Source organism: Thunnus albacares, chromosome 23 (genome assembly GCF_914725855.1).
Source record: "Thunnus albacares chromosome 23, fThuAlb1.1, whole genome shotgun sequence".
Lineage (NCBI taxonomy): Eukaryota > Metazoa > Chordata > Actinopteri > Scombriformes > Scombridae > Thunnus > Thunnus albacares.
In genome coordinates, this window is record NC_058128.1 from 15,973,116 (window position 1) to 15,997,257 (window position 24,142).

Genomic DNA, 24,142 nt, shown 5'->3' on the forward strand with positions numbered 1-24,142 from the left:
TCAGGGAGGTGTGATCTCACACATGCCTTTGCTACATGGTGCTGAGATTTTACACTGCAAGAAGGAAGACAAAGCTCGCACCGTACAGGAACACAATCAGACTGTGAGAACGCTAGATGAGGGGATAAAACAACTAAACAATAAAAACAACAGAGGAAGTGGTGTCCCGGGGCGGGTGCAGTTTGTAACTTAGACGGAGGAGTAAGAGCTCAGTTTTGGTTTATTTTAAGTAGTGTGACAATCCATTTTAAGAGAAGAACCAAATATTGTTGAATAGGCTGACATGAAGCAAAACAGGGCCAGCAGAAACAGAGAGGAGATGAAGCAAAAATAAAAGTGTTGTGACATGGTAATTTGAGGAAGAGGAGAGCACCGCAGAAAGAACAGTTAAATCAGGGTTTCACTCATGGGTCATTAAAAACAGCAATAAACCTCGGCTAAGTACACCGAGGGTAAAGCCGGCCAAATATACACCCTCTTCCATGAGTGGCAGAGGCAGCAAAGACATACCAAATTACACAACAGCACCGCAGAGTTCCAATATGAATTTATTTGGAGACACGTCACTTCTTGTTTTGGTGCCTGGTGGGATTATACAGACATACAGCTTTCCATTCCTTCGTGTATTTTTCTACATTCTTACAACATTGCCCTCCCACTGATTGTAAAATAAAACATTTCCTCACCGCTGGACGCTTTCCATCAAGTGCAGGAGTTCAGCTATAATATATACATCATGAGCATCAACTACAAATAAAATGAAGCAGGGACTACTTACTTTACATATATACCTATAACCATAAATATTATCTAGAGAATCTAATAGATACAAACCCTAACTTGTGGGTGGTAAATACTCTCCCTCATCATTATGCCATGTACACCTCTTAGTATACAGTGCCTACAGCATTCAGTGTACGTAACTGAATACAATTTCCTAAATCAATAATCAGCCACTGTAATGTTTCATAATGCCTGACTGTTCACAGTATGGTTATCTAAGAACACCTCAAATTCATGTCTGGAGGATGCTAACTGATTATTCATTAATCATCAACATCCCGAGTATGTAGTCACACAAACATGTGAAAACCCAGTGACCCTGCCTGTGACCTCTGTCAATGGTCAAACTTATTTGCTGTCCTCCATGATGACTCAATAACCAATGAAAACTCTTGCCAGCGCAACAGAGTTTAATCTAATACGGGGCCGCAAATAGGGTTGTCCTGTCACTGAGTCTCAGCAATTACTGTCAGTTTGTCCAAGAACAGAGTGAAAATATAATGCGGTGATTGTGATGCTTTCACCAAAACCCTCTGTGAGCTACATGAGTTAGGGGGTCGGAGTTTGGGATTGGATTAAGACAGTCACATAGCCACACGAGAGCTGAGCTTGCCGTTTTTCCATTGAGCTCAACATCCAAGGAAAACAAGGAGGAAGACCGAGGGACAATTTTGGGATTTGGATCCAATGTTCCCTTCCTATTTCACATCACAGCGCCACATTCCCCCTGTCAGTGCAGAGAAAAAGGGATATGTGCATGTGTGTTTGCAAAGCCTGAAAGTATGTCCACGCTTCAAAATGGACACGACAACTGCAGACTTGCACGCAGTCAGCGGACGCCCACATGCTTCTATACATACTACATACGCATAAAAGAGGCTTATTTTCATCTCCATAGCTGTAATGTTAAAAAGCAAACCTACTGTTCCAGTGTAAGAAAATACAACCTATCTTCCTGGTAATCCCTATAGGGCCAAAGTCATATAAGTTCATGTCAAGTCTAAGAGACTGGTGTTGTTCAGGTGCTTTACGGGCATATCCGAGAAAGTTGTTCTCAAAATTTGTTAAAGACAAATGCAGCATTAGGCTATGACAACATTTTGACTCCAATGAGAGAAGACAGGATCCCCTGGGGAAGTGCATGTGATTACCACAGTCTCTCACAAATACACACACACGCACGTACGCAGACCAGCTCAATCTCCTGAGGTGACTCACAATGAGAGGGTGTAAGGGAAGGAAAGCGACACGTTCTCCTTTGTAGCCAAGGACAGTCACAGGCAGATGAGGATGCCTAATGATCTTACATGAGGAGCAGTTGCAATTGTACACAATTTTATAAGTGTTGTCTTTAGCTTTTAAAGCCCAGATATGTTTTTTTTTTAAATATATATATATAACCTCTTCTTTCAAACACCTTCCAAGAAGAGCAGCCACAGGTCACTTTAAGCCTGTTAACCAGGAACACCGGTTTAGTGGGTGACATAACATTACATCAGAGAGGGATGATCTTACAGACACACTGATCTGTGGAATCATACAAAAATATCACTCTGCATGTTTTCTTAAAACAAAGTTCAGCCGTTGCTGAATGTTAAAGATCAGCAGAGACTTGTTTCAGTCAGCGTCATGAAGGTGAAAAGACTTATGTTTGGTCAGTGTTCTCAACAGGTAAATCATCTGCTTCAAATAAGGTACCAGCCAATCAGACAGCTGATCCTACTGGCTCAGTATGAGAGTGTGAAGCAAGGATTGCAACACAGCAAACTGTCACAAACAGTGACAATAGAAACTGAGCCTGATGCCTTCGGAGCCCTTTGCTAGTCTCCCTCTATTCCCAGCTGGGGGTATCACCCTGGACTTCCAAGAGGCTGGAGATGTTCGTGCCAAGCTGCGAGGGTTACAAACTCATCACCGACTCAAAAAGCTTACATCTGGGCCCACCTACAACAGAGGGCTGGCCTTTTAATCCCCTCATGTGGCGACATGATAAAGGCATGGATTAAAAGCGAGCCAGTCATCCAGTCACTCAGTCAGGCAACATTGCTGCCTGCCTGCCTGCCTGCTTGCATACTTGCATCATCAGCTCCAGTGCTTCACTTACACTTTACTGCACTGGGGAGGCAGAATTCAGCAGATGCACAAGGCCAGGCTGTGGTCGTATATCTATAATGCAGAGTGCCATAAGACCCACTGTGCCTCGTGATCTATAAATGAGCTGGAGGCATCCTTCTGTCCCAGTGGATAAACACTAAAGTAGTTGATCAGACAAATGCGGTGAAAACAGAGTATTTGAATTAATGTAATGGACAGATTCCTACACCAATGCATTTAGAGTGTCCTATTATCCACTGCACAGGCTTACTGATATCTCTACATTATATGAATAAAAACACTGACCCTAAAAATTCAGAGATGCCCCTTTATAGGTTAAAAAGATCCCTGTAGTGCAGTTTCTCTTTACATTAATATGATCTCTTTAAATTAAAATTCTCTACACAGGCTTTTGTTAACACAGAGGATATCACATACATCACTCTTATCACTAATTTAAATGCACTGATTAAAAAAAAAAGGATTATAAAATGATACTTGTACTGATTTGAATACACTGGGAGTTAAATAAAATATATAGATAGAGCGCTTATAGCTTCTACCAGCGATGTGCAAGTTTTATTGCAACATAAAATACATTATTTGTAAAAACAATCAGCTACTCCTGACAATTTTGACATCATTTTAGGGATTCTTTCTGCTTTCTTTATTTCAAGAAATACTAAAAGATAAACTTCTGATTATATTTCTACTAAATGAAATGAACATATAGCATTTTGGAAATGAACTCGCTGTACCATGCTGTTGTATGAGAACTTGGTCTCCTCAATCCAGATGTGGCTGTTGCTATCCAGCAGGTCCGGCTTTGGGCAGCCCCCCAATTGTGGTTCAACCTTTGGGCCAGCTGCTCTCAACTGCTGGATGACTTCCATATCCCTGCTCGCTGTGACAGTCTGAGGCACGTAAAGCCATCTGCTCCGTGCTGCTGTTGATGCGCTGTCCATTCTCTAACTGTACTAACAGGTTTTCCTCCTAGTGGGTTTCGTTAAGGGGTCGTCTAATGGGATAGGATCGCTGTCTGGGTGTAGTAGTGGGTGTGGGTGGGTGGTGAGTGTATCCCACCCGACTTGTTTGGTCCCCAAGTTTCATCTTTTTCTAATACTGATACCTTTTCAGTTTTCCCATCCTAATGGTTCATAATGAAAACACACTTAACCAGTACTTTCACATCGATGTAACAGTGGGAGCACAAACTGGCAAACACTAGAGTTAAGCCCATTTCAAAACCAAAAATTTCAGCATTTAGCTTGTTAAGATAGTGTGCCTGGAGGAAGTCAATGTATCAGAGAGTTTCTCACCATACGCATATCTAAAATAATTTCCTGAATCTGATGATTGCTGATAAAGTGCACTGCGGTGACCAAAGGCTATAAATCACAGTCAGCTGCCAACAATAACTATGATCAGAAAAACAGAGCTGGCAGCTTCCTCAAAGGACTCCTTATCAAATAAAATTGTTCTTTCTTTGAACATTGCCCTTCATATCCCAATCAAGACTATATGAAACACAGAAAGATAAGAGGCACAGTCACATCCAAACAGTTTTGGGGGCCATGAAATGGAAAGATTAAAACAGTGTGAAGACTCTGAATTAAGCCACAAGGGCAGGAACTCCCTCACGAAAATATCGATCCTAGGTGCTCTACGGGCTAAATCAGGCTTGAGAAAACTAGGTGACAGGAATGCCCCGGGGTCACGGATTACTGACTGCTGTACTGTTATGTCTGAGTTAGATCACACACCTTGGGTGGCGTTGCATCAGCCAAACTAAGCTTAACATGGCATGTATTTTAAGCTGTGTGAACTATGAATACTCTTAATATACTAACTTGAGTTCAGGAAAGGAGTACAGATCAGCTGAAGTACCTAGCTCGTGCATTAAAGCCTCACACATAACAGCAACAATAACGTTTCTTAGGATTACTAATCTCAAACGTAGTGAAACATGTTTGAAAGCAAGACAGCTAATCCCTTACTGAAAACAGTCATACATATATCACTTGCTAGCGCCGTGCTGCAACAAGGCACCACGTGTCCTAAGACTGGAAGTCACTAAAATGTCTATTTTTCTAGCTGCTCACCAAGAAAAATTGGCACAGTTAAGCAAGTTAGCTAAAGCTGTGATTTATGTTTTGATTTTGCAAACTAACGTCAATGTGCCTGCTTCATATTTTATAGTATGTGTACCATTTAATTTAAAGGTAGTGCGCATGATACGTCAAACAGCCACAAAACAACAAAAAATAAGCGTTAACTACTCTTTCAAAAGGGGGGAACAACAAAGCTTTTCCTTCATTGACATCCAATCTCAACGAAACTTAGGAGAACAGTTTGATGCTGAGGTCCAACTCTTTAATTCACGTCCAAAAGATTTAGCGATGTCAGCCTGAATGAAATGTCTACCCTTAGTTTAAAAATGTGTTTAGCCTTTATTACACCCTCTACGTCTGTTATTAGCACCGAGGACTATTATTAAAAAGCGTTAACTGACACGGCTAGCCTGTTAGCATCGCCACACAATGCCAGCTTTTCCCAGCGAGCTATAATTGCAGCGAGTGGTTTGTGGAGGTCCGATAACAAGCAAGTTATGGAGAAAATTGTTGTCTCACTCACCTTTTTCATTCGAGGTGCTTCGGCGACGGTGCCGTCCCGGTTGACAAAAGCCTCTCCGCCGTTCTGCTGCGGGTCCGTCCGCTTCATAGCCGACGCCTGCGGCATCTTCGGGGGGTTCGGGGTGAGCAAACCCGGGCTCCCTTCCCCGGCTTTAGCGGAGGAGGGCTCCGCTGCAAGGGACGCAGCGGCAGAGAAACCGGCCTCGTGTGGGTCGTTTCTGGCGAGGGTTTTGCCCTCCGAGGTCGGTGTCATTGGGGATTCAGCCGGTAAGTCTTTGCCGGTGGGGACGTCTTTGAGCTCGACCTCTGCCATTTTCGCTGCCACAACCTGGACTGACATCGCTGCAGTTTCACAAAGTCCTTTTTTCCAACACAGATAGCGAGTCAAGCGGATGTGAGCGGTGGAGCAACGGCTGCTAAATGCATTCTGGTCTTTGTAGTTCATCCAGTATCTGAAAAATGTACCCCCTTTCCCCACCCCCACTAATAACAATAGTCACACCACTGACATCTTAAAAAGTCGTTAATCAACACAATGAAAACAATAAACCATTAACATATGTATTTAATTTATCTGAAAAACAAACCTAATTAACAATGCGACTACATTTCCCAGCAGGTATAGCTCCACTGCGAAATGCATTATGGGAAATGATGTTTGCCATAAAAGAGGACGAACACGAAACTACAAAACAAAGCGATTTACGCCAGATAATGCTCCCAGTTTGCAAGGCACTTGCATTCAAAAAACAAGCTTTTCTTGATTACAATTTTTTTTTTTAATCAGATGTGACAAGTAAAAACACCCGGATGTGCTAAACTGACTTTTATTACAACACATTATTAAGGGCATGCTGCTACATCACAAATTCCCCAGCCTAACAGTTGCTCCTCAAACAAATGTTGTCTCTAGAATTTTTAATAATGCTTGAAATGTTTAATCAGTATCGCTCTTCAGGCTCAAGCGATTCACTGGAAGTGACAGCACAAGACACAGCATCACATTACAGTGCTCATGCTGTGGTTATGCAGTGTGCCATATGAGAAAATAGGACCAACAGTAAGGTCAAATCGTAACAAGTGAACTACATTGCCACCTAGTGTATATTCAATATAGCCAAAGTGTTATTAGGTGGAGGGAAATGAACAAGCTTAAACACTTTTTTTAATATCTCAATTTTATTTTCAAGTCTGTGGCGATAACTGTAAAATGCAATATCGAAAACAAGTAGACTTAATGCAGAAAATGTGATATCCAACACATTGCAGACATAAGTCAGAATAAATGGCATTCAGAGCTCCTTTGTAAAAGACAACATACTCAGAAATACTCAGACTTTGGCGATTCAAAGGCTTTTGATTTGTGCTCCAACACATATCAAAAGAATAAACACTGTACATAGTTATATGCTGCATTGCAGCCTAGTAATACGGCAAGCTTAGCAACTAAGTATTAGCAACTACTAATACTTCATTACTCATATTCTTTTACTATTGCTTCATTTTGTACACGTCCAATTTCTGTAGGTGACTTAAAGCACATGCCAGTAGTATCCTCACTGCTGCATTCATTCATTCTACAGGGAAACAAACTGTAAAGGGTAACTGAGGCTAAAGGAAAAAAGTCAAAGTCCACACATACTGTATTTACATTCAAGCTAATGGGTCTGAGCCCTTTACCACCCATCTGAGGTATGTTATTTACAAGGCTGCCATGCTGGTACATTCTCAAAATACAAAAATCAAACAACTAAACAATGTTAAAAATACAGCTCTGCATTGTATTATAAGCACACTGTGGTGTAACAGAATAGTGTTCTTAAAATGTCTCTGACAATACAGTTTGCTGCCAATTTGTACACTAAAACTGAGAAAGTGTCCAAAAATATGCATTTGATGTAACTTTCAAAGTCAAGTGCTGTTTTTCCGATGCACCCCTGAAAGAGCAGTCCTTAAGTTGAGGTGGTTTTCCAATCTGTGAAGCCACACAATATTGAGGGAAGAAAAATCCACCTGCGGCTTTTTGTTCCTTGTAAACTATGATGCATCAGTTTTCGAATATCCACAGGATGTTCACACCCGAGAGGCCAAGATTTACTCTCCTGGTGTAAAGTGAAAGAAAATGAAAAGCAATTTAATTACCCCACAAAGACAAGAAAGGTTAAACCAATCATTTTCAATCAGAATGCAATTTGCACCTCACTGTATGACCTTTGTGTCGAAACAGAATCAATATTTCAAACTACTCTAAAATGACATTACTCATGTCAAAGATTATTTTAGAGTTATCTAGTCTTTAATAGGATTTCGACAGCTGTAGTGCATCATCAGTAAAGTAGCAGAAGTACTCACCCCAGCATCCCTGACTCCTTAGTCTTAATGACATACAGGAACATGAGGATTGTGTGGAACAGGTTGTTCCTGCCCTGTAACAGAAATCAAGAAGGTTTCATGTCATTGCAATCAAAGTGAACTGTTTTCTGTTATCCTGAGTTCGCTAGATTTTCTCTGGGATATTTGTGCCACATATGGGGATTGCTGGTATGAAGAAAGCTCCTACATGCTGAGATCTCAATGTATTGTAAGTGTATGACAACACCAAATCCAATGCACCCTTTGGGGAAAAAAGGTACGATTTAGAGCCCTGTGCGGGACTGTTTTCTTAGTCCTGTTCCCGCCCGCTCCCGCAATGTGTGAATTACACTCCCGCCTGCACCCGCAAACATTCTGACCATTCACACCTGCACAATAGAGTTGCATTGCCTTTGTGTCTTCTCTCGTCCCACAGGGAAAACAAGTTATATTACTGTGTAGTATTAATGAAGAGACGCATACTTATATTTTGCTACGGTAATAAGATAGCAAAATTGGGTTCTAGTGCATAATTACATTCATACTAGTGCAATAATTAGTTATTCTAGTGCAATAAGTAGGCTACACCTGTTCTAAGGTAAAATTACATTGTATTTATTTATTTTAGCCTACTTATTATTTTAGAACATGTGGTATTGGTTGTGGTTGTTTGCTTTGCTGAGGTTGTTTTATTTTGTTTAGTTTCCCTGTCTTTTAACACACTGATTAGGAGTAGTGCTCCTGATGATGATGGCATGTAACTCCTCTGTTACTTCCTAAAAGAGCGCAAAAGTAGTAATAACCTGCAGTATTGCCTAACGCAATATGTACGCATTGTTTGCCTGCAGCAAAGTTAAAACCGCCCGCTCCTGCAAGATTTGCGTTGGGTCCTGCAGGATCCCAATCCCAATGCAGTCCTCTAGTAAGATTCTCTAATAAAATTCAAATTGAGATGAACAATCAAAACATAAGGGGAGACCCATTCTTATAAGCAAACTAATAAACAATAAAGGTAAGAAAAAAAGGTATCATTCAGTTTCATCTATGGCCAAAAATCATTCAATACCAGTCTTGGATCTTACCACGTATAAGTACGTAATACCCATGTAGGAACACAAATATTGACAAGCTTACAGAAAGCTGAAAAACAGATTTATTTCTCAAATGTTTTGTGCTTTCTGTTGAAGCAGCTGTACTGTGCAGAATATTAAGTAATGGGTTAAATGTTTGAAGTGTACAATGCAATGTTCCACCTTTGATTTTAACGTACTTTGTATTTGTTGTTCCACATTTTGTCAACATTTGTTTAATTTGTTTAATCATTCAGGGAGTCAATAAAGATGATTTGATCTTATGTTTGATTTCGTGTCACCTCAGGGAGACTTATGAATAGCAAGAAGGAGAGAGATGCAGAGAGACAGACTTCTTTTGGGATTTTGATTTTCAGATCACAAGCTGTTGAAACATTTGTAAGAGCCTGAAAAAAAAATAGAGAAATTATTGTGAAGATGAAAATGTGTTAGTCACCTTAGGTAGACTGTAGATGTGTCCCTGATAGATGAGCTGGTAGTGAGGTGGGGTGGTGCTGCTCTGGTGAATGCAGAAGAGGTTCTCCTTGGTCACATCTATAAAGAGTTAATACAACTGAGACAAAAACAGAAACGCCATTGTCTGCTCGTGAGTGTGTGTGTGTGTGTGTGTGAGAGTGAGAGTGTGTGTGAGAGAGAGAGAGCATTTGTAATTACCAGGTTTGTCTGGGGTGTGGCTGAAGTGCTGTGAAGTGAAAGTCTTCCCGTCTGGGTACTTGGGGTGTGGGGGCAGTCTGGAGTCCAAGTATGTACAAAACACATGCATGAGGATCTGGAGGGATAAACACACAGTAAACTCACTATGGAAAGCAAAAATATTACACAGAGGTATTTGGCTGGTGATCCCACACTGATGAGGAAAGCCACTCAGACAGAACCTGCACTTGAGAAACTCAAAGGAGGCCATGTGTATTCACGCAGGTATTGTTAAGTAGTCTGTTAATGGACACGTGCGAGTAAGTAAAAAAAATGTTTGCATTGGGATCTGTTTCAATCCCTGAAGCTTTTGTGGACATAAAAAATGAGAGCCCTTTTAATGATAAGAATGTAGCACTACTGCAACTGAAACAATAAAATATTATCTACAAAAGTCTCATTATTGCAGCACTAGTCTCCACCTCACAACCAGTCAAAGAATTATATTTCATGGACTGTTGAATAGAAACACAATATTTAATCAGCCCTAAACAAACACAACATTTAGGAAAATATGCATTCAATAGAGAGACACTTTAAACTCTATGAAAACACATATCAAAGAGCCAAATGGATGGAAAGTTACAGATCAAAGACTGGACTTGAATCTGTGCAGTGACTGTTTTTATATGGTAACTGTTTATGCCACCAGCTCGCTATCCGTGTTTGTGTGTGTGTGTGTGTTTGTGTGTGTGTGTGTGTGTGTGTGTGTAGACTCACAGCACAGTCAGTAGGGAGGTCTGTGTCCCATTTTCTGTTCTTCAGATCACCACCACCGTTCCAGCGAAAGGAGCTCATGCAGCCACTGTGGGCCAGCTCTATCCAGACAGAATATACAAAGCACACACATATAGCAAATACAAATTTTGTGTCAGGCACACACAAACACACATACATTACGTACTGTATTGTTGAACCTACCCTTTACGCGATCTACTACATATTCCTGGTTGGGAGTGATGTCAAGGTACTGGACAATAGAGTTCATCGTGGGGATGGACGAGGCTTTCATCACCGCTGCCTGTTTCAAGCTACTGATGCTGGCCTCTGACGGAGGAACAACAGACAGAAACTAGTGAGACTGACCGTTCCCATTTCCATATATCAGAGTATGGTTTTTTTCATTGAGTTGGAAATGTGTGTTACAGACTTTACCAAACTACCTGCTTTCTTGCGATGCATTGTACTTATTTGACAAATGTTCATGTCTGAGAAAAATACAAAACTACAAAATCTAATAGAACTAGCTCTGCAGCTGTATCATGAAAATATCTGCCTTCTACTTAACTCTATATGTTCATTTAGATGTTCAAGTGCTATAGCTCAGTTTTTTTGTCCAGCAAAACATACAAAACCCAAAACATAGTATCTGAAATATTTTAACGCGTAACATTTTCATCCAACCATTAGTATTACTTACAGAAACATAACATTTCTAAAAGATACAGTATGTTTATACTGATTTACATCTTTGGTCATGTTTGACTGGTGTTTCTATTTTCAGGAGATGGTACATTTGTCACGATTCAGGTTCTCTACAGATGATTTACCTCCTATCTGGAGTTCAGGGCAGCCCATCCTCCTGAGCTGGCTGTTGACAGAGTCTATTTCCTTGACCAGGGGGACCAAGATGGTGTCACTGATCCACTGCAAAAGATACAAATAAATTTGTTTTCTGATGCATTTTCTTACTCAAATCAAATGTAGGTGGTATTTTATGTACTGTAGTTTGTAAACAAGTTTCTTGAGTATGTAGTTCTGTAAATATGTTTGAATACTCACATTCCTGAGCTTGGCTGTCCAGCTATCGATGCGATCCACTACAGGGCGACTGGTTGTGATTCTGGCCCACACCTACATAACAGAAGGGGGTAAAATATATTTCATGTAAATCATGTATTCCATACTGACACCAACAGACTTAGATGGCACACGTCTCATTTAGGACGTAAAGACAAGCAAAAGCAAACACAAAGCTTATTTACAGACCTCCTCTGCAGCCTGTTTGGAGCCCAGGTCAGTCTCATCTTTGTGGGCAGACGGGGCCTGAGAGCGGCAGGCAGGCTGGTACAGGAATTTCCTTAGACTTTGGGCGTAATCCCCCACTGAGCGGTTGTAGTTCCAAAATGTTGGACTGTGGCTTGGAGACACAGCCTCTGGACTCCCTACAGAGGGCATCAGTTAATCATCATCAGATCTTCTCAGTTAGAATATATTTTACATAGTTCTATTGTAAGTTTCCTTCTTTCTTTTTATATTTTTTCTTTTATATATTTTGATAGTTATCCACCACAAGACCAAGGAGAAGAAAATTCCTTGTATATGCAAACCTACTTGGCAATAAACCAGGTTCCCATTCTGATCATCATATCTGAAAAGTTTCATTCTACGATTCTACACATCCGCATGTGGATGTACATGACTGACAAGTGTATTCTCAAAACGTCAGTACTGGCCAAATATTCTAAAAACAAACTCTTGGTCTACATCTGCGTGTCTCAGATATACAAACGACATACTGTACCTAGCTGGCTGCGGTGACTCCTCTCCTCCTCAGTGCGGAGGAACCTCTCCAGGCTTTTCAGATCTTCCATATAGTCTTCCTTGCTTCCCGGGGAGTTAAACACAGAGGGGGAAGTGCGGTATCGAGCCCTCAAGCTGGAGCCTTCTGCTGGCCCGATGCTGCTCGGGTAGGGAGAGGAGCCAGGAGAGGGACTGTAGTTCAACACCTGATGGACACAAAGCGGAGATGTTACATTTCCAAAACTCAAGTACACTGATATTAGTGTTGAAATAAACATACCTTTCCAAAGGCCACGGAGGGGGAAAAGGGCCCTCCCGCACTGCTTGGAGTGGATGGATTGCTGAGAGGAGGGCTGTACCCGGGCACACAGCTGGGGGAGAACTTGGGGCTGGTGGTGGCTGGCCGAGAGGGGCTGAAAGTCAGCACGCTCTGGCCCTGCAGTGGAGACGACTGTGCAGGAAGTGGGGTCTCCTTCTTCTCTGGCTTCTGGGGTGGAGAGGCCTGAATACCTGCCAGGGGACAGACACCAATCAACATACAACCAGCATCAATTTAATAACGATTATACAACAGGAGAAATAAATATAAATTCTGCAGGAAAAAAAACAAAACAATGTGTCACCAAAAGACTCACTTGTGTTTCTCAGACCCAGAAGTTGATGCTGCATAGGGGATACAGCAATGCTGGATGGAGCCATTGTGTATTTGAAATATTTCCAGAAGTCAAAAAGAGCATTGAGGCTAAAGAGAGACGCTAGCACCAGTTCTGTAAAGCAGGACAGAAGAGAAGAACACTCTTACTATAGAAATACTTGGGTGTCTGGTAGTGTCAAATTAAATTTTGGACTTTTATTTATAATTTATATGTGATATGCAATATTATATAAATGTTTAAAGTCCCCCTCCACTCAAACAGGTTTTTCTTCTTGTTCCTACAGTTGAATGTTTGAGCTTCACTGTGCAGAATGATGTATTTGCAGAGTTTAACACCTGAAGGCCGTTTTCACATTTCTCTGCTGAAAGTGGAAAGTGTCTCTGTGCTCATTGAAAATCCAATTTTAAGGGGCGGGCTACGAGCATGATTTGTGACATCACAAATAGTTTGGAAGCCAATCCTGGTCCGATATTCAACTCTACACAAGTGTGATGTGGAAACTTGAAACCTCCATTGAACATACACTGAAAATTGACTCAAAAAAACTCATGTGCTTTTTTGTTTTGTCAGATCTTTTAGAACATTTTATGACTTTTTCCAGGACCAATAAACATTCTTCAATAAATGAAAGAGTAGTAGAACCTCACCGATGTACCAGATAGGCCAGTAGGTGATGTTGTAGTATCGACTCAGCAATTTCCCTGACCTAACAGAAAAATTAGATCAGTGATCACAACATACACTGGAAAAGCAAAAATGTGAGACAGCGGGACATTAAATCAGTGCTACATTGCCAGAGAAGACTAAAGAACAACTCACATTTCAGTGTAAATCATGCCAGCCAGGGACATGTTGAGGACAGCCCAGGCGAGAACCACTTGACGAGCCTGCTCCTCCCTCCTCATCCTCAGCGCCCTGTCAATCATACTGGGCATCCCCTCCTTCGGCGGGGTCAACATGACTTTATCTGACTGTTCAGGCTGAGACAAGGAGCACAGAAAAGCTACATTAAAGAACAAACCATTTTCAAGAAATCACTACTAATACGTAGATTGCTTTAAATCAATTCATCATTAGCTAAAACATCAAGTAAAACGAAGTGGTCGCATGGCAGCTGTGGCACAGATAGCTGACCTGCTAGCTAAACGATTAGCTAAAGTTAGCGAGCTAATATATAAACAATGCTGAATTTGCAGACAAAGTATGGTTTAATTTCATGGTGTATAGCGAAAACACATCATAGTGTCTCCAATAACAATACTAGCAAACTGCAAATACAACGTGTAGCAAACTTAAATCGTTCATACCACGCTAAAGTGAATGACAACCGCGGCGCTGCATAGTTTGTATTTTCAACGGAAGCTGTAGAATATACTTCCGGTGGTAGTTCATTCTGAAGAAGCGCCTTATTTTTTCCGTTTTTTCCCACCCGTATTCCGCGAAGACCCGCCCTACTCTTCCTCTGATTGGCTAGTACACGTTGCCTTCGCTGGTTAGATTGGTTAGATTTAGGCATGACGAGTAAGATGGTTGGGTTAGGGCCATATAAAGAAATATGGCTCTGGGATAGGATAAAAATATCAGGGTCAGAGCCAATCAGAGGCAGAGTAGGGCGGGTCTTCTCAGAATGCGGGTGGGAAAAAAAATAACGCTGAAGAAGCAGCCAATTCTTCTTATTATAAAATGTAATATTTAAATGTATAAAACATATTATAATTTAATTTAAAATATGCGTATGATAATATACATATATTGTATAAAAATACTTACTTACTACCATAAAAAATAAAGAAATATAAGAAAAAAAGCAAACTTGAGTCTACCCACAGTTTTAGAAAATGTCGTGTATTCCGACTTTTGTATATTAAATGTGAATTATCTGTTTGTGACAAATTCATCCATTAAAAGAAAACCCCTTTGGCTAATTCGTTAAATTTTCTACAACTGATAGCACAAGTCTGTAACTTTTAGACCATAATGAAGCTGTTGTGCAGGAGGGTTTGGTGATTTGGGGACATTATTTTCTTCTTGATGTGGGCTTTAACCTTTAAATATTTACACCTAGGAATAAAGTGTTTACACAATAAAGTCAAGTTGTTTACCAGAAGCCCAGTTTTTCTCCCTCATAAGTACTCCAGCTTTAATCAACATCACATTTAGAGGGTACAGCAATACGGCATATCTTTAGATTAAAGCCAGCTCTGACATGAAAGCCAGAATTCCTGCACAGATTCACAATGGAAGAAAATGTTCCACAGTCTCAACATCCCTCTCATAGAAACAAATTACACTAGTTAAGTGGTCAGGTGGGGGCGCTGCCTCGCCGCTTTATCCACGTGGTTTTATCCATGGGCGATCATGTGGTGAATGTAAAGCAGGTGGGTAAACTTTATTATAAGTGATGTGTTTGATATTGGTTTCTATGTATGATGTTCTGCTGTGATGCAGATAAAATATTTATTTCAGAAGAAATGGTCAATAAACATGGGATTACTTTCTACTACATTCCTGGATATACCATCAAGTATACATCATATACTATCATTTTCAGTCAACAACACAAAACAGCTTTAAATTATTATTTATTAAAACATTAGGCAACAGATAGGATGGAGCTATAACAATATTATTACATTTAGTCAACACTCACACAATGAGGAATATCACAGAATGCCCAGATTCCTGTTTTCAAGAATCTCATTTCCATTCACACAGACATTTTAAATAAAAATGAAAGGAACACAAAATCCTGCTTTTAATAAATAAAGAACAAAAGCGCAGGTAGTTAGCAATTACACATGATCAGGACTAAAATGCAAGAATATGGCATCAGTAATTTAATTGACATTAATGCACAGCTACAAATGAATATCAGTCGTTCACTCCATTTTTATTGAGAAAGTCAGAATAAGGAATAACAGTGAATGAAAGATAGCTTATATTAACCCCATCAACCAATAATATTACACAGGCCTGAGTTAAATGAAAAAAGAAGAAAAAAAAAATCAGTTGGCTTATAATATGACAAAAATTATTTTAGCAGCATTGATATGCTTGTGAGAGACTAAATATGTACTGATTGTAAAATTCTGGCAAATAAAATAAATCGATTATGTAAGATGTTGCAGTTAAAATTTGACAAAGTAACTGAAATTTGGCAAAAACTAGAGGTACATATGAGTAATGTACTAATGTAGATGAAAAATCAAAACATCTCAAGAGGCACAGTGTTGTCAATGAGGGGGTGACAGGGACTTCTCAGAGTTATATCCTCCAACATCTAAACCACAGTCATCATTGCTGGCTGAGTCAACAAGTCTCTCTCCTCCTCCTCCTCCTCCTCCTCCTCCTCTCACCCTGCCATCATCCTCCTCTTCGTCCTCTTCCTCCTCGTCCTCATCCACGTCCTGCTCCTTACGGGATGCTCTTTCCGTCTTGGGCCCTTTGCATATCTTGAGGTGACGGGTGAGGTGGTATTTGGTGAGGAAAGCTTTGTGGCATTTCTCGCAGACAAAGTCTCTCCGGCCCTCGTGAGAGTTCATGTGTTTCTTCAGGTGGTTGGTCTTGAGGAAATGTTTGTTGCACTTCGGGCACTGAATCCGGCGTTCGCTGTTGAATTGGTGGAAATAACCAGGGAAGAAGAAACACCACATTACAACAATCAGTGCCGAACTCAATCCATCAATCTGCTAACTTATAAAACAGCTGTACGTCTTTATGAAATGTAAAATTATCAAGTTACATACTGTGTGTGAGAGAACATGTGCTGTTTCAGGTCATGTTTCCTGATGAATGCTCGGTCACAGAGGTCACACTTGAGCTTCTCTGCGCCAGTGTGGATGAGCATGTGCGACGCCACGTGGGATTTCTGGGTGAACGACTTCTCGCAAACTGTGCATCTATAGTTCTTCTGACCTGTTGGCAGAAAAATAAAGAGACAATCAGTAAAATAATATTTCTGGATGGATGTCTATGTGCTGAACTGAATCGAATTTGTATTTATACATTGAAACAGATAGGAAAGCAGCATTTTTCTTCATAAAGTATCTCATTAGATAAAATGTTTTAAAAGGACTGGGGTAAAAAATATTTAAGGGAACATATCATGCACATTTCCAGGTCTGAATTTTTATTCTGGGACTCTACTGGAATATCTTTGCATGATTTACAGTTCTAAGAACTCCTGCATATCCTTTTATGCAGCCCCTCAGTTAAGCCTCCATCAGAACCAGGCTCCTGTCTCTTCAAAGCCAAGATCAAAAATACAGATATCCGTTTACACGTCCATTATCCTTGTACATACCTGTGTGAATCTTGAGGTGCATCCTGAGGTTGCTGGGATCACTAAAAGCCTTGCTGCAGTATTCACACTTGTGAGGCTTCATCCCCACATGCCCCATGAAGTGCACATTAAGCTTAGTGGATGTAATGAAGGCCCGTGAACACATGCTGCACTTGAATTTCTTCTCCCGCGCATGGCCCTGACCTTTAGAGTTTGTTCTGGAGGTAACGTTATTAGAGTTCCTATTAGCGCTGCTCCTGCTGCTGCTGTTGTTATCATTGTTTGTTTGTCCTGCAGCGTGGGTGTGACAGGGCCACGGCGAAGAGGAGGAGCTCGAGGTCCCGTTGGTCAGCTTCTCTTCCTGGTGAGTGTGTTGCTGTTGCTGTGGTTGTTGGTCTTGTTGTTGCTGCTGCTGTTGTTGTTGTTGCTGCGGCTGTTGCTGCTGAGAGTGGTCCTGCTGCGATGGGCTGTGGCTGTGCGGAGGTTGGTTATGGCTGTGGTTACTGTTATGGCTATTAAGATGAGACTTGAACTCAGAAAAGGAGGAGCACTCTTTGCCGCAGTGGCAGATCTGGCCCTCAGGCACCTGAGGAATGCCTGTGGAGACATGAGGGACAGTACAATAACAGTCAACGGATGCCCATGTCAGTAATGGATCAGTTGTTGCGTGAGTCGCATCTCACCCATCAGCCTGCAGTAGTCTCTGCTGTAGTAGAAGAGCAGTTCCTGGTCCGGGTGGATCTCTGTGGTTGTACAGAAGAACAGTTTACCGTTGGCAGGGTACGCCACCAGGTTCTGCTCGTCACGGGTCCTTAATACACAAACACACATACATTTTAACAGCATATTGTATCTAAAGTCATACACAAGTTGCTCTAAACAACATGCACTGTTTTAATTTCCTACAATGTCAATACAATTATCCACATTGCTTCTTTGTTGCAGCTATAATCACAATATAGATTTGCACACAATCCAGCCATACATATTTCACACTTAACATAATTAAGTCACACCTCTATTATGTTCTGTGTCATACCTTGCCTTGCGGACAAACATCATCCAATTGCATTCATTCTCATCCGTTGTCACGATGTAGAACTCCAACACGTTGTTGTGGTACATCTGTGAAGGAGAGACGGGTTCATCTACTCATCATGGTTTCTGGATCGACTTTGACAACTGTGGCCCAACCGAAGCCACTGCACTGACCTTCCATAGCTGAGGTGTTTCCTTTTCCGGCCAATCAGAGAGGTCCACGTTGCTACAATGCTGGCCAACCATCGGTCCGAAGCAGGTCCTAGGAGGAATAACGTCCCGTGCAAAAACCCCTAAGAGGAAGCATAACAACATTTCGTCAGCGTACAAGTAAAGGTCTTCTGACAACATTTATAATCTAATATGGGCTCCCAAACTTGTTTCTGTTTACTCATGTGTGCTTGATACTACTTTTTAAAAATGTTTTCACAAAGCTTTAACATACCAAACCAGACCCTGTATATTATTTTGCAATTCTATTATCAGTTGAGCTCATAGGACTTGGTTTTACAATCCTGTATTGTAATAGGCAATCATTCCTTGAGTGGGGGTAGGAGGTAAATGCTTCACTGGGGTCATGAGGTAGGCACCCTCTTTCCTTGGTGTTTCATTGATAGGCCCACGCAACAACAGAACTTCAAGAGGATCAGTCGAGTCCAGGTTTCTTCTATCAATGATTCAGTCCTGTTTATGCAGACTGTTAATCATAACCAGCAGTGGGGGTAGAAGCTATAAGAACCTATCAACAGTGCATGAGGAAATAATCACGTCTGAATACACTATCACACCCTTTCCATCAGATTGATATTGACTGACCATGCCAAACATTTAGCATTTGCAACATCTTTCTCCTATTAATAGACTTCAAGAAAAACAAAGACATACAAGAATTAAAAAAATAATAAAATATGCAGTGCAGTTCTGTGTGGAGAGGTAGTTTGTTTGCCAGCTCTCTTGATATGAACTAGCCTCCTTTAGACTTTGACTATTCAGTTTCTGTATGTCACCTGCTTCTCTTGCTCCACTTGTTGTCTGCCTCATTTTCTCCTCTGCTGCTTTCTTAACTGACCACAATCTCATCCTGGTAAAAAGAGACTGTGAACAGTAATCTCAAACACTATTGTTACATGCTGTTTTAATAAACACTTTAACAGACACAAAAACTCCCTCTTGCCTCCAACAGTTGTCAGTCAAAACCTACTTTGTCACCATTAATGTAGCAGAACGGAAACAGAAACACATAATTAACTAAAACAATCCAGCATTTTATACAAAACTCATCCCCTCCTGCAGACTCCATGTTAACTCTTCTAATCTATCACTATCTGGGTAGCTATACTGCTGCTGAACTGAGGCTCCATCCTACGAATTTCCTGTCCCTAGCTGCAGCTCTGTTTCCAGAGGCTGATGTCTTTTTTTTCTCTCCCTGCTGGTTCATCTGTGGTACAGCAAGTCAAGTCAATTTTATTCATAATTTTATTGCCCAATATCGCAAATCACAAATTTGCCTCAGGGGGCTTTACAGTCTGTACAGCAATAAAATATAATTGTGTGATAACACAACTAGTTTGGAGTCAATCCAAGTATACAAGTGTGACGTGGAAACTTGAAACCTCCAGTGCACATACAACTGACTTTTCAGTGAAGTAGGAGACGTCTTGTGTCCATCAGTTAAACTTCTGAAATGAAATATATTTGCATATTTATCGATTCTGAAATTTTAAATGAAGGATTAGTTGCCATTTTAAGGATTTTAAAGTAGTAATTATTATTTTTTTGTGGAAAAAACTTATAAGGCACACATTATTCCAAGCAGAGTAATTTTATATGTCTTAATACATGTCTGGAGGGGATCTTTAAAAATGTGGTGATTCTAAGGCAAGTTCTAGTGTTCAAGGGAGCGTAATTTTTCTATTAATTCTAAGCAGATTTATGGATGTTTATTCACATTTATGTATCATGTCTGTGTGTTCAGAAATAAGTGAGTTATGACTCAATGGAGGAGTACAGGTTTCGACACAAACTGTGGCTCATGCCTCCTCCACCATGCCCCCTTAAACTCTGTTGTTGATGCAAACCTGATGAAACCTGATGAAACATTGTAACAATATAACATTTGTTGTATCCATGAATGGAGAAGCTGATAAGCGGCTATCAACGTAAACAACATTCTTTGTGAAAGTTGCAGGAGTGGGGCGGGGCGAGGCTGGTGCACTTCGACTTACGCTCCGTCAGGAAATCAACTTTAACAGCCCCAGAAAACTTTGTTTAAGAATGTTAATTTTCTTACCGAGCGGTTCGTCAGCCACTGAGATGCGAATGCACAGTGGACGTGGGAGAGAGAGGCGAGCCCGGCTTTGGATGGGCGTGTCAGGGATGAAGGTGACTGGGCCATGCTCTGGGCAGTCTGAGGTATATGAACGCTCACACAGTGTGCACCCTGATAGATGATAACAACAACACAATTACTACAAGTGACAGTTATTTCAATCACTTACACTTACTGCCTGTTAACAGTGTCAAGAGCTTCCTTGTTGTACATCATCTTCATCTCACTTCCATTCAATGACTGCTTTTTACAACTCATTTTACTGAAGCTTCATATTACTTTCAATTCTTTTCTCAGATCTAAAAATCAAGATTTTCAATTTTAACGTCTGAAGGAACTGTAACAAATACACACTCACAGATGGTGTAAGCAGTGACCATGTTCTCCTTGTTGGAGGTAGAATCCTCTAGCTGCAGGGTGGAGTTGACCAGCACCAGGTTATTTTCTGGCCCCAGCGACACCTCTGCAGTGATGGGGGACACATTTACTGCCTCCAGCCCCATCCCAGAGTGTCCATGGAGGGACACCGGCTCCAGCTGGCCTTGGCTGGCCATGGAGCCAGTGAGCACCACACTGACGACACCCGAGTTCAGCTCCCCATTTGTGTGAAGCTGCTCCCCAAGTCCTCCTGCTCCTCCTCCCCCAGCGTTTCCCACTCGGCCCCCCATATGATCCGGCTCCATCACCACCGGTAACTCGAGCACAGGGGGTCCATGAAGGGGCATCACCCCACCAGAGGAGTCCACCCCAGTCAGGCCCTCATGTGGCTGAGGCTGCCTTCCCCCTCCGAGCTGCTGCTGGCTGTCGGACACCGCCACCACCCCGACCCCGTCCATGGTGGCCAGCTCCTCTCCCATCCTGTCAGGGGACATGGGGCTGCTGACGCGCGACTCCATGGCCAACCCTGTGGAGTCCAGCTCATGAGCACCAGCCTGGTGGAGGTCTCCCTGGCCACTGACCTGTCTGGAGTCCATGGGCACCAGGCCCTGTTCCAATGGGCCTCCAGGGCCACTGTAGGGGTCCAGACCTGAAGGATTGTTGCTGGCAACAGACAGGGTCCCGTCCATGTTAAGGCTGCTGGGGTGAATGTACTGAGGCGGTGGACGGTCAGCCAGATAAGACAGGATACCTTTAGCAACAAAGAGATCAGGCATACTGGGTTCATCATCAAGCATCCCCTCTACAACAATCAGGCTGACTGACTCAAAATTCATGTCTCGCACACAAACAGTACTGCACCTGGCAATATGTGTCGGAAGTAGCTGCTCTCCAGGTGGGGGTATGGGGGAGGTGGCAAGGAGTAGTTCCTCTCCGGCAGGCCGCACATCACTCCCCTGTCCCCCAGAGGACCCATGGGCAACATCAGTGACAGAGCAGAAGGGAGGGAGCCCAGTGAAGGTCCCAGGCTGGGGATGGCCACTGGCATACCTGCACCATCATAAAGAGAATAAAGTGTACATCAGCATGTATCTACAGTATGTCAGTGTGGAAAACAGGAGAAATATATTCAGGAAATTTAAGTTAAAGTATAGACTATACAGAAATACCTGCAGTACACACATTTAGGATTCTTTAGCATTTAAAGTCCCCCTCCACTCAAAAACATGTTTTCCTTCTTGTTCCTTCAGTTGGATATTTGAGTTTCACTGTGCAGAGTGATGTATGTGCAGAGTTTGACACTAGAAGGCTGTTTTCACATCCGTCTGCTGAAAGTGGAAAGTTTCTCTGTGCTAATTGAAAATCAAATTTTAGGGTGTGGGCCTACAAGCATGATTTGTGACATTACAAATAGTTTGGGGCTAATAGTGGTCCAAAATTTAACTCACACAAGTATGATGTGGAAATTTGAAGCCTCAAGTGCACAAACACTGAGAATGGACTTTACAGTGAAGTAGGAGACATCTTGTGTCAAGCAAGAAAACTTCTGAGATTAAATATATTTACATATTTATAGGTTCTGGAATTTTTAATCAGGGACAATGAGGATTTTAAAGAGGTAATTATACATATTTTGTAAAAAAAAAAAACATATCAGACATACATTATTGTTCCAAGCAGAGAATTTTTATATGTCTTAATAAATATCTGGAGGGGATCATTAATGAGGGGGGAAGGAATAATGTGATTTTTTAAGATGTGTTTTGGGGCTTTTTTTTTACCTTTATTTGACAGTTGATAGTGGAGAAGCACACAGGAAACAAGGGAGAGAGAGGGGCGTGACATACCACAAAGGTCCCCAGGCAGATTTGAACCGGGGACGTTGTGGTTATGTGGCATGCACTGTAACCATTCAGTTACCATGGTGATCCAGAGTAGATGTAATTTTAAGGATTTTAACAAGGTAATTGAACTTTTTTTGTGGAAAAAAGACAAATTATTATTCAAAGTAGAATATTTTATATACATGTTAAAATATGTCTGGAGGGGATCTTTGATATGAAATGTTTTCTTCACCAAGGAACACATCACATCACATCACAGTTTGATCAAACACGCTTAGTATTGCCTTCATACCTGGAGTGGGAATGGGGTTGTGTGTGGGGGAGGTGGGCAGACCCAAGTGGCTGGCACTCACTGAGGGCACACTGAGCTGGTCCATGCCCACAGGACTCAGATTCATGTCATTCATCCTGGACAAACAACAGAGTTAACCCAATTAGTAAAGCGAATAATCAGCTGTTTTGTTTTTTGGCTGTAAAACGTAAATTCAGGTTGTGACATACTGTGACTGGTGCAGGAGACAGATTATAGTCGACATTTCACTAAGGAAACCATTCATGTTTGATTAAATGAGCCCCTGTGTGTCACTAAAAGCATATAAATAAATACAAATGCGACACACGTATGCAGTGTTAGCCACATTAGCTCACCTGACTTCAACAACAGTTGTCCATCAGTAACCGTGTGCCGCAGAGAGGTGCATTTAAATGGGTCTCCCTGTGAAATAAAGGACCTGACATGAAAACAGCTTGAGCCACCTGCATTGTCATCACATTTCTTACACAATTCTTGTTCAAACAGGTGAAACTGTACTACAGTTAGCTGATACTTCAAGGAGAGTTGTTTGCAACAGCAACCAGTTTAATACACTGCTAACTCAACATTAGCCTAGCTAACTATCTCCATAAATCGTCAAAACTGAGAATGCTCAAGTGTTTCAGCTCGCTAAAAGTGCAGATAGACCTCACTACCATCGAGTATGTTGCTTCGTTGCAAAAATATAGATTATTTGAAAGGAAAGAAGCCTTAAAAACAAAAACATACCAACACAATACCTCCCTGAACGGGGCCATGACAACATACTGCCCTCCTGCGCATGCGCAGTAACAAGTAAGCTTGGAGGAGTGTTTCGCTGATCTCAGGTCAGTTTTTCTGTCCTCCACTTTCCAGATTTACAAACTGCTGAGACGCAAAATAAAAAACATAAATGTTACTTTTTATATTTTAAAGATCCCCTCCAGGCCTGTTTTAGGAAGTATATAAAATGCTCTATTTTGAATATAATTTGTGTCTGATATGTTTTTTCCACAAAAAAAGTTAAATGATCTTGTTAAAATACTTAAAATTACATCTATTCTTTCTCCCTCAATAAAAATTTCAGAGTCTATAAATATTCAAATATTTTTCATTTCAGAGGTTTCACTGCTGGATGCAAGATGTCTCCCATT

General features: G+C 41.4%; 3 protein-coding genes across 5 annotated transcripts in view; all 3 read right to left on the minus strand.

The window, feature by feature from the left end:
* Nucleotides 1-5,905, minus strand: part of ahcyl2b (adenosylhomocysteinase like 2b) — a 41,688-nt gene extending 35,783 nt beyond the window's left edge. For 2 of the 3 annotated variants that reach the window (XM_044343058.1, XM_044343059.1), the window contains exon 1: nt 5,512-5,904. In XM_044343058.1, the coding sequence (XP_044198993.1) occupies nt 5,512-5,850 (339 nt within the window). In that variant the 5' untranslated portion in view covers nt 5,851-5,904. Of the gene's footprint in view, nt 1-5,511 lie in introns of all 3 variants that reach the window. The other variant, XM_044343057.1, reaches the window with a different exon arrangement.
* A 751-nt stretch (nt 5,906-6,656) lies between these two features.
* On the minus strand, nt 6,657-14,238 carry tmem209 (transmembrane protein 209). Its single transcript, XM_044343940.1, has 15 exons — nt 14,133-14,238; nt 13,645-13,805; nt 13,473-13,531; nt 12,805-12,936; nt 12,450-12,679; nt 12,171-12,375; nt 11,636-11,811; nt 11,429-11,500; nt 11,197-11,293; nt 10,568-10,693; nt 10,367-10,464; nt 9,608-9,722; nt 9,390-9,487; nt 7,863-7,936; nt 6,657-7,612 (listed from the first exon to the last, which is right to left on the minus strand). Exons 2-15 carry the CDS (start codon nt 13,782-13,784, stop codon nt 7,558-7,560), a joined length of 1,677 nt encoding a protein of 558 aa, XP_044199875.1. The 5' UTR covers nt 13,785-13,805; nt 14,133-14,238; the 3' UTR covers nt 6,657-7,557.
* Nucleotides 14,239-15,390: 1,152 nt separating this feature from the next.
* On the minus strand, nt 15,391-23,837 carry prdm4 (PR domain containing 4). Its single transcript, XM_044343643.1, has 12 exons — nt 23,739-23,837; nt 23,345-23,411; nt 22,989-23,104; nt 21,714-21,902; nt 20,833-21,603; nt 20,436-20,585; nt 18,320-18,438; nt 18,147-18,232; nt 17,791-17,918; nt 17,129-17,704; nt 16,572-16,740; nt 15,391-16,434 (listed from the first exon to the last, which is right to left on the minus strand). The coding sequence occupies exons 3-12, from the start codon at nt 23,101-23,103 to the stop codon at nt 16,059-16,061; spliced, it is 2,679 nt and encodes an 892-aa protein (XP_044199578.1). The 5' UTR covers nt 23,104; nt 23,345-23,411; nt 23,739-23,837; the 3' UTR covers nt 15,391-16,058.
* Nucleotides 23,838-24,142: the final 305 nt, after the last annotated feature.